The sequence below is a fragment of the Cyphomyrmex costatus genome, unplaced genomic scaffold (assembly GCF_001594065.2).
Source record: "Cyphomyrmex costatus isolate MS0001 unplaced genomic scaffold, Ccosl1.0 scaffold494, whole genome shotgun sequence".
NCBI lineage: Eukaryota > Metazoa > Arthropoda > Insecta > Hymenoptera > Formicidae > Cyphomyrmex > Cyphomyrmex costatus.
Window position 1 is genome coordinate 66,561 of NW_017279223.1, and position 11,520 is coordinate 78,080.

At 42.9% G+C, this 11,520-nt stretch overlaps 1 protein-coding gene across 1 annotated transcript; it reads left to right on the forward strand.

The window, feature by feature from the left end:
• The first annotated feature begins 1,459 nt into the window (after nucleotides 1–1,459).
• LOC108778180 (uncharacterized) lies at nucleotides 1,460–6,588 on the forward strand. The gene is made up of 3 exons (XM_018545286.1): nucleotides 1,460–1,647; nucleotides 2,212–2,570; nucleotides 3,656–6,588. The coding sequence occupies exons 1-3, from the start codon at nucleotides 1,460–1,462 to the stop codon at nucleotides 6,586–6,588; spliced, it is 3,480 nt and encodes a 1,159-aa protein (XP_018400788.1).
• Nucleotides 6,589–11,520: the final 4,932 nt, after the last annotated feature.

The following is an 11,520-nucleotide window of genomic DNA, read 5'->3' on the forward strand; positions in this document are numbered from 1 at the left end:
TGCACGATAAGCAGTGAGGTGAAGATGACAGCGGAAGGCGGAGGCTATACGAAAATCGACCGAAAGTTACATACACTTTATGTATGTTCACTTTGAACTAGCATCTTTTATTAATAATTATCAGTTACTTTTCGTGATAATATATTATTATTAGATAAAAAGCATTAATGTAAAGCATTTCTGATATCAATCGTTTATGATAAAAACTTTCGCAGTCCAAAATATTCACATTATTCCAGTTAAATTCATGATCCAACCTATGATCCGTGATAACAGATTTGGAAGAAGTATTCCTCCGTATATGATTACGATGTTCGTTAACTCTTGTTATCAATTTTCTCTTAGTTTGTCCAACATAGGTTGCATCACAATCATTGCATTTTATTTTAGATTACATTCATTTTTGTATCGTGTGGAATAGAATCTTTTTGTACATTAATATAATCATTCAATTTGTTAATACTAAAGAAAGAAATTTTATGATTGAGTCCATTAACAATGTTATTGAATCTTTCAGAAAATCCTTTTATGTAAGGTGTAATTAACTAATTTATTTTCTTTCTTATTATGTTATTGTCATTAGAATTAAGTTGTGACGGCTTATTTATAATTGATTTAATTCTTTTACTGACATTTTCAAAAATGAAGTCCAAAGGATAGTCATTAAGTAACAAGATATCAATTATGAATTTTAAATTTTTCTCATGAAAGTTTGGATGCGAAAGTAAAAACGCCTTATCAACCAGTCCAAAAATTACTCCAATTTTTTGTGAAACGGGGTGTTAAGACCTAAATTAAGGCGACAAATGATGATGATCCGAAACTAAGGATCGAAACGTTTGACATAATATCTATATTATAGATTTTAAGATTGTATTTTTGCGCACTGCTAACAGCGTTGACTCTTAATAGCCTTTATGTATTTACTCAATTTTTTGTATTGTTTTAAAACATATAAGAGTCTGTAATTCAATTATATTATTAATTTATTAAATTTTTTATGACCGGAGACACTACCGCGTCTCCTGATACCTATATGAAAAATCTTTAAGGGGATGCTTGAACCGCCTGTATTATCGATAAAATTACCGTTTTTGACGTTTCCGTTTCTGTCTAATTTCTTCGTGATGGTTTCTCAGAATAAAAATTTCTTTTCCACGATTTAAATATTCAGACTAATGTATCAGCCTCTGATGTATTTTGTGTTCAAAGCTAGAAGAGGTATGAAATTATAGATATCTTTATCCATTTAACATTAGTATGGCGACCAACGCTCAAGATAAAAATGGATAATAAAATCTGTAATTAGAAGCATTATTGCATGAAGATTCCTGTCAAACGCAAGAAGCACTTACGCTTACATTAGGAGTGACTCAACCAGCAATTTTACATCGCTTAAAATCATTGGAAATGATTCAAAAGCAAGGAAATTGGATTCCATATGAACTGAAGCCGAGAAATGTTGAACGCCGATTTTTCACATATGAAATGCTGCTTGCCAGGCATAAACGAAAGGGTTTTTTTGCATCGTATAGTCACTGGTGATGAAAAATGGATCCACTATGATAAACCAAAGAAGAAGAAATCATGGGGACCACCTGGCCATGCTTCAGCAGCCAAGCCGAACATTCATGGAAAAAAGCTCATGTTGTGTATTTGATGGGATCAGCTTGGTGTCATGTATTATGAGTTGCTCAAACCGAACGAAACCATTACTGGGGCTCTCTACCGAACACAATTGATAAGATTGAGCCGAGTACTCAAGGAAAAACGCGCCCACTACTACTCCAGACACGATAAAATTATTTTTCTGCATGATAATGCTCGTCCGCATGTTGCGGCGCCGATGAAAACCTACTTGGGAACACTCAATTGCGAAGTTTTACCTCACCCGCCGTATTCACCAGACATTATTCCTTCTGGTTACTACTTGTTTCGATCGACGGCACATGGCCTGTCTGAGCAACACTTCACATCATATAAAGATAACAAAAATTGAGTTGATTCGTGGATAGTTTCAAAAGATAACCAGTTTTTTCGAAGTGAAATCCACCAATTACCAGAAAGATGGAAAAAAGTAGTGGTTAGCGGTGGACAATACTTCGAATAAAACATTAAATACCGTTCTTTCACAATAAATGCCCAATTTTTGATAAAAAAACGGCGGAAACTTATTCATACTCCTAATAATAATTTGTCATTATGCAACAGAGGTTTTTACACAATACTAAGAAGAATACAACTCTACAACGCAAAAGCTATTTTGCAGCTGGAATTAGCTGGGGTAGCGGCTACCCACTATGGGGCTACCCATCCTTCAATATACACCCCCTTCCCTGCCAACAGCGTTTACATACCAAAGAGTCCCCCACGGGTAGCGGCTCAGTATCAATGCATCCCTCGCTCTGATAAAGTGAACGGCATGGTTCACGAAACGTTGGCATTAATAATGAAGAAAGACACGGTGATAACTCGCAAACCTTTTGGTATAATTGAAGAAAATATCCATGAAAGCCTCAAAAGCATTGACATACCTATTGTAGTTCAATACCTGTTACAGTTAGGTGAAGGTTTTGACCTTTCCATTAACTAAAATTTCATTAGAAGAATTTATGATAGCAATTAGATTAATATTCTACTGTTTTTATTTTTAACAATAAATATTACAAACAAATATTTAGAACCCCGATGGGATATCCATTATCGTTACATACTAGAATACAGTCCACTATGGAAGTTGGTAATGAAGGAAAAATGAGTTATTGAGATATTGTGATTATTGTTAAACAAGGTGGTTTGATTTTCGATGGTTATCGCGCAAAGCCACCTTTTCTGGAAGATTCCTCAATTTTCATTCACACTATCCTGTATATTATAAAAGAAGTGTAATACATGGTGTTGTCGATAAGATATTCCATTTGTGTCATCCAACATTCCAACAAAATAATTTAATAGATGCTGTTCCGGAATAGGATAAGTTTCGCGCCACAAAGCCGAATAAAGGATCGATTGCGCCATCCATCGATTCCGTCCGTGAATCTTTCATCGCACTCACCGCGCCGTCTTGCGAATATCTTTACTACAATTTAGCCGCATATTTGGATACCGATGTCGCTGTCGGCCTGCCGATTCGTCGCGCTAATCGCGCAGCGCGATTCTACCCTCAGACACAAATCAGTACTTGCCGTGTCAAGTTGTGTTCTCAAATTACTCGTTGAAAGCAGCAGCTTTCTTTCTACGGGTTCGCTACCGCGACTCGTTACTTTTGTACATCTCATCACGGCTACCGTCGTGGATGAGTCTCGGCGTATTAACAGCAGATAATCGCTTCTCTCGCCGTGCCACGCGAATAACACTGCGTTTATTTATGGTGAATAAAACTTGCATACAACAAGTTAAAAGAAGTGCTCAGTGTTCTCAATCGTCCAGTCCACCAATCCATTCCGTCATTTGGAGATCGAAGCAGCGATTTCACACACATAAAGAACATTTTGGTCCTTCGAGCCGGATTCGTGGCGGATAAACAACAAGGGACATTGTGACTCTTCGTTCACTTTCGTGAACGTAAGTGACGTGGCACATCGCAAGATTTCCGTTTCGAGCATACCAAGTACGGAAACCTCTCAAACTCATAATGGAAGATTTACTATCGCAGCAGCGATTAGCTATGAGCTCTGTCACAGACAGAGCGCATTGGAAAACTTTAAGAAGATCGGCCGTGCAAATCACACGTACGGCATAGTTCGGAATCGCCTTCAAACTCTCAAGGAGACTTACGCTCGATGCGAGCTCCTGCACGCACAACTGCTCAAAGTCGCCACCAAGGAACAAAAGGATACCGAGAAATACTTCAAGGAGGATGTCTACATCGAATTGGAGGACGCCTACCTCGCAGCATCGGACTACATCTCCGACGCCCTCGCCTCTCTCGAAGCAGATCAAGCGCCATCAAGTCCAGGGTTATCCGTGAGTCAATCACAGAAATTCGAAAAAACTCTTACATTACCGCGCATTAATTTGCCGAAATTCTCCGGTGATTTACGGGAATGGGAAACGTTTCGCGATCAATTCCGCTCCATGATTATCGATCATGCCGAGTTATCGAATGTTACGCGCTTGCAATACCTTTATTCATGTTTAAAGGACGAAGCACGCGACGCGTTGCGTAATCTCCCTTTGACAGAAGCTAATTTTAAAATCGCGTGGAATGTACTGCTCGCGCGTTACGATGATAAGCGTCGATTAGTGTTGGAACATATTCATACGCTTCATACGCTACCGGCCGTTAATACCGATTCCGCGCAAGATCTTATGTCGCTTCGAGATAAAGCTAATATGTCAATTCAAGCGTTAAAAAATCTCGGTCGTCCAGTTGAGTGGTGGGACGATTTGCTCGTCTATCTAGTCGTGCAAAAATTAAATAAAGCCACGCGTAAAGCATGGCAATTACATTTAGGCGATAAAACGGAATATCCGTCGTATACGGATCTTTATAACTTCCTCGCATCGCGAATTCGAGCGTTCGAGAATATTCCAACGACCAATACGGTCAAAACAAAACCGAGCAAGTCGTCCGTGCAAAGTCACACGACGACCGCTACCGGAGCTCATTGTCCGCTTTGTAAACAAGATCATCTCTTGTCAGTATGTCCTGATTTCAAGAAGAAACAGGTTAACGAGCGTCGCGATCTTATTGTCAAATTTAAACGATGTCTCAACTGTTTAAGCGCTCGACATTTCGCGAACACATGTCCGAGTAAACATAACTGTCGTCAATGCCAACAAAGGCATCATACGATGCTTCACGAAGCGACGACATCAAGCGCGACCGAGAATTCCCTTGAATCCAACGAAACGAATACGTCAAATGAAAACAACGTCGTTTCACATTTAATTACGAAAACAACATTTGACAAATCTCGTGTTCTATCAGCTACCGCGCGGATTCAGGTGTGTTTTTCGTCTGGTCGCACAGATGTCATACGCGCATTGTTAGATCAAGGATCTGTCACTAGTTTAATTAGTGAAAATCTCGCTCAACGGCTACGGTTATCGCGAACACGCGTTGCTGTCTCGGTTACCGGAATCGGTGAAACGCAATCCGTTGCACGACATGCTGCTCTGATTTCGGTATCATCTAAGACCGGCAAGGGTCCGTCATACTCAACGACCGCAATTATTATGCGTTCTCTGACTAAATACACGCCGCCTAAAATAGCATATCAAATCTCTCTCGCTCATTTAAACGGCCTGCCATGGGCTGATCCGCAGCCCTCAAGTGCCGATCCAATCGAAATGATCATCGGCGCTGATCTATACGGTGCTGTTCTATTACCAGGCCTGTGCTCAGGTTCCTCTAATCAGCCAACAGCACAAAATTCCATTTTCGGCTGGATCATGTCTGGTCCGATTTCGACGAGTTCGTCTTCAAACATGTCTAACGTGACAGTTAATCATACCACGTTGCACGACAATCTCGATGACGAAATTCGTCAGTTCTGGGAAGAACTTCCGCAAGTACCATACCTCACTCCCGAGGAACAACGTTGTGAGGAACATTTCCGAACAACTCATTCTCGTGACTCTAATGGATGGTACGACGTACGGCTACCGTTCAAAGTCAATCCTCCGATTGCAATCGGCGAATCTCGTCACATCGCCTCATCACTTCTTTCACGGCTTGAAGGCCATCTTCAAAATAAAAAGGATATCGCATCCGAATATCGAGAGTTCCTACTGGAATACGAAAATCTCTGTCATATGAAGAAAGTAGACGAACCCGTCTCTGCTTCACAATCAGTTTACATCCCGCATCATGCGGTGATTCGCGAGCATAGCAGCACCACGCGGTTGCGCGTCGTGTTCAATGCATCTCAGTCGATATCGAACGGCTCTTCACTTAACGATCATCTCATGATCGGTCCTAAGTTACAAACCGACCTTCGTTCGGTAATTCTTCGATGGCGACAACATCGTTATGCTTTCACTGCCGATATTGCAAAAATGTATAGGCAAATTCAAGTCGATCCGCGAGATCAAGATTATCAGCGCATCTTATGGCGCTTTTCATCATCCGAAGCGGTGCAAGACTATCGCTTGCTTACTGTTACTTACGGTATGGCGTGTGCTCCATACCTCACTCTTTGTACGATTCAGCAATTGACGCAAGACGAAGGCGCTCAATTTCCTCTTGCTCAATCAGTTTTACGCAATCAAATCTATGTCGATGATTGCATCTTCGGCGCGGATGATAAGCCGCTTGCAAGGCAAATCTGCAATCAATTAATTTCACTGTTACAAAAAGGTGGATTCCTCCTCCGTAAGTGTGCAAGCAACTGCCCTACGTTACTCAACGACCTACCGGTCAATGAAAAGAGTCTAAGTCAAGGTAAAATTCTGCAAAGCGACGAAAGTTTCAAAGTCTTAGGCGTCACGTGGCTCCCTGCTACCGATACATTTCAAATTTCAGTCGAAGTTACCACGTCGATCCCAGATTCTAAACGGGAAATTCTGTCTACTATAGCAAAATTATTTGACCCGCTCGGGTGGCTTGCTCAGGTCATAATTACTGACAAAACTATCATGTAACAATTGTGGGCTATTAAGTGTTCATGGGATGATCCAGTTCCACCCCCGCTCATGCAGAAATGGCACAATTATCACACGCAGCTAATTAAACTGCGTAATATCTCTTTGCGACGATGGACTGCCTTCGGTTCCGACACAAGTCACTGTGAGCTTCACGGCTTTGCTGATGCGTCGTCCGTCGCATACGCCGCTGTCATATATCTTAAAGTTGTAACGATGCACCTCGGACTGCATCGTTCCCGGCAGCGGGAATTACTTATTGTATATCGTTATTATCGTATATGGTCATTATTCATCCATTGCGAATCTATTGTAACAAAGTCTCGTCGACAGTAGCTATCGCCGCTCCGACCGAAAGCGTCCGAAGATCGCCGAACGATCTGCGCTTCGCGCTATCCGCCGCTCCGACCGAACGCGACCGAACATCGCCGATCGACAATCCCCTCCGCAGGGATTGCCGACCGCCGGACGATAACGGAAAAGTCCGTAATAAAACGAGCGGGAGCAATAATTGGTATATAACGCGTAATTATTGCTCCGGGAGCTCTCTTCTATCCTAACCGCCGCTCCATTACGAACTCCGCTCCGATCCTAGCTCCGGTGATACAACGCAAAAAGGGGGTCAAGCGTTCTTGACAGTCGATCACCAAATTTCCTGATCCGCTGGCCGTACGACGCGAAAAGGGGGTAAAACGTTCTTTGCCTCCGTCAAGCGTTTTTGACAGCCGTACGCCAGTATCCTAGACTTAGCGCACCGGCGAGAAAAGGGGGTGGAGTGTTCTTCGCCTCCGCCAAGCGTTCTTGGCAGCCGGGCGTTAGAGTATCTGTGCCTTTTACATTCCGCGAAGCATCCCTCATTACATACAGGGAACGCCCACCGCGTTATCCGCGCCGCGATCGTCATCCGCCGCTGGCGTGTACTCCGCGTCTGCGAAAACCATCCGTAATACCGACCGCGCCCCGCGATTTCCGCGCCCGTATTGGGATTTAAAGATCCCCACGTGTTTTCCGCCGTACTCGCGCCGTAATTGATACGTCTAGTTTTTCTGTTCGTGCCGTCCGCATAATATCTTAGTTTTTCTGTCTCCGCTTCGTTGTTTTTCTGTACACGTCTTGTATCCGTCTCGTCCGTTTACCGTCTCGACAACATACACATACACCTGCGTACACCGACACACGACACACGACACACACCTGTTTACCATTTACGAATACCACACACACACACACACACACACACACACACACACACACACACACACACACACACGCGCGCACGCGCACGCGCACGCGCACGCGCACGCGCACACGCACACGCACACGCACACGCACACGCACACACACACACACACACACACACACGCGCGCGCGCGCGCGCACACACACACACGCACGCGCACGCACACACACACACACACACACACACACACACACACACACACACATTTGTAAATATACACGATACACGCAATAAACGTTTCTGTCTCTTGTCTTAAATTACTGTCTAATTATTAGTTTCTGCATTCTCTCTTTCCGTCCGAACCTTTTTCGCGACTAGCGAAATTTACGACGAGCTGATCCGCGCGGAAATTAGGTTGTTTTAAAGTGATCTCGCTCATGGGATCAGTTACTGTTTCGCTATTAATAGCAAAATCAAAAGTCGCGCCTCTTAAACACTTGACAATTCCAAGACTCGAACTATGCGCTGCTGTGCTTTTAGCACGAACAATGTCGTTTGCCAGAACGACATTAGAACTTTCGACAATTCCATGTCATTGCTGGACGGATTCAACCGTAACTCTCGCTTGGCTACGCCAATCTCCATCTCGATGGAAAACGTTTGTCGCGCATCGCGTGCACGATGTGCAAACTCTAATACCTGATGCCACGTGGCATCATGTTCCGACTCATCAGAATCCCGCGGATCTAGCATCACGCGGAGTTACCGCTTCCTCGTTCGCGGAGAGCTCACTGTGGTGGCAAGGCCCCGAGTGGCTCAAGCTTCCTTCAAGTATGTGGCCGAATGAATCTCGGCAAGATTACGACACCTCACTCGAAAACCGTTCGACCATCGTCGTACAAACTCTCGATATCGAATCTCAATGGGACTTAGCTTCCCGCTATTCTTCATGGCCGAAGCTTCTTCGCATAACGGCCTATCTAATCCGCTTTATTAATAAGCTTCGAAATCGTATATACAAAAATCGGTCGTCAAACGACGAATCCGATTCTATTCCATCCGATATAATTTCGGTGGACGAATACAAACACGCGCGACTATTTTGGTTACGCGTCATTCAACAAAATCTTTTTCTCGATGATGTGCGTCGATTAAAAAATTCGAAACCCGTAGCGAAAACTAGCAAACTAATCTCACTTAATCCATTCTTGGATGACGATAATTTAATTCGCGTAGGCGGTCGATTACGAAAATCCGACCTTTCATATAACGCTAAATGTTCTCTCATTCTAGCAGCACACCCACTCGTTACGTTGATAATTCATCACGCTCATCTGCGTTCGCTCCACGCGGGCACGCAACTAACATTATGTGTTTTAAGTGAAGAATTTTGGATTCTTCGCGCTCGTCAAACTGTGCGAGCCGTCTTGTATCGTTGCATTACTTGCACGCGCGAAAAGGCGGTTATCCCCAGTGAACTCATGGGCGATCTCCCGGCAATGCGCATTCGACAAGTCGATCGCGCATTCTTACATTGCGGACTTGAATATGCCGGGCCCGTTCCTGTCAGATTAAATTCAGGTCGTGGATGCAAATTTCAGAAGGCCTACATTGCCGTATTCGTCTGTATGACGACGCGAGCAATACATCTCGATTTAGTCAGCGATTATACTACCGCCGCGTTTCTCGCAGCATACGCGTGCTTCTGCTCTCGGCGCGGGATGCCGACCGATTTATATTCCGATAACGCAAAGAATTTTCGCGGAGCTGATCGCGAATTGAAAGCTGCAATTCATGCAGCAAAACAAGATTCAAACTTGCGAAGCAAACTGTCGTGCGACGGTGTCCGTTGGCACTTCATTCCCCCTTCCGCGCCTCACTTCGGAGGCCTATGGGAAGCCGGCGTTCACAGCGTCAAATATCATCTCAAACGCGTTATCGGTTTACACACGCTGACATTCGAAGTGCTTACGACGCTGTTCTATCAAATCGAAGCGTGCCTCAATTCACGTCCGATAGCTCCGATGGCAGATAATCTTGATGATTATTCATGTCTGACACCGGGTCATTTCTTAATTGGTAGCGCTCTCACAACGCCGCCATCTCCTACGCTACTAGAAACAAAAGAAACGCGCCTGACTCGCTGGCAACTCGTGAAGCAAAAAAGCGAAGTTATTTGGAAAGCATTGTCAAATGATTATTTAACCGGATTACAACAGCGCTCAAAATGACGCGTCGCTCAAAAACTTGCCCGAGTCGGACGCCTAGTTCTTTTGCGCGATCCCTTTGCACCACCGTGCAAGTGGGAACTCAGTCGTATCATTAAATGCCACACCCGAGACGACGGACTAACGCGCGTCGTCACTGTGAAAACGTCAAAATCGACGTATAAACGTTCCATAGTGAAGCTATGATTCTTACCCGTTGATTTAAACGAAACGTCCACATGAACGATTTCCTTTCGTGGCATTCATTGATCGAACTCCTTTAGCTCGAACTTACTGTATTATAAGTTAATGTTCTCATATACCTCTCTATGTAAATATTTCTATGTGTCTTTCTAAATCTAAGTAAAGTGTAAAGCGTCATGTATCATATGGTTTTAAACTCGATTGGCACGGCGGGCGGCATCAAATAATCTTGTTTCGGCTAGCCTAGCCGAGGCGGGCAGTATGTTCCGGAATAGGATAAGTTTCGCGCCACAAAGCCGAATAAAGGATCGATTGCGCCATCCATCGATTCCGTCCGTGAATCTTTCGTCGCACTTACCGCGCCGTCTTGCGAATATCATTACTACAATTTAGCCGCATATTTGGATACCGATGTCGCTGTCGTCCTGATTCGTCGCGCTAATCGCGCAGCGCGATTCCACCCTCAGACACAAATCAGTACTTGCCGTGTCAAGTTGTGTTCTCAAATTACTCGTTGAAAGCAGCAGCTTTCTTTCTACGGATTCGCTACCGCGACTCGTTACTTTTGTACTGCTTATCACGGCTACCGTCGTGGATAAGTATCGGCGTATTAACTGCAGTTAATCGTCTCTCTCGCCGTGCCACGCGAATAACACTTCGTTTACTTTGTGAATAAAACTTGCATACAACAAGTTAAAAAAGGAGTGCTCGGTGTTCTCAACCATCCAGTCCACCAATCCATTCCGTCATTCGAGATCTCAGTCGAGATCGAAGCAGCGATTTCACACATAAAGAACAGATGCCATCAACTTATTTTACAGAATGGATATCCTCTACATTTCATTTTTTCTACAATTCATAATAGAATTAAATTCCATATTAATAATATTAATTCTAACAATAATAATACTTTAAAAAAAATTTTTTTACTATTCCTTTTGTATTTAGTTTTTGATAAATTTAAACCTATAGTCAATACTTTTCAGTTGAAACATACACATAATCAGAATGTAGTATACAAAATATCCTGTGAGAATTACGATGCTCATTATGTTGTACAAACTAAGAGACAATTAAAAACTAGATCTAAATTAAAACGATTACCTAACCACAAAATAAAAAACCCAATAAATTTCAACCTTTGAAAATTAACCCCAAAAATTTGAACTTTTCTAAATTAAAATGATTATCTAATAATGTAACCTAATAATTTAAACCTTTAATATTTTAAATGATATTATCTAATATAATACATTACCACGAAAAGTAACTGATATATTACTAGATGTGCCAGTTCAAAGTGAACATACATTATGTATGTTCACGAAAAGTAAATCATTC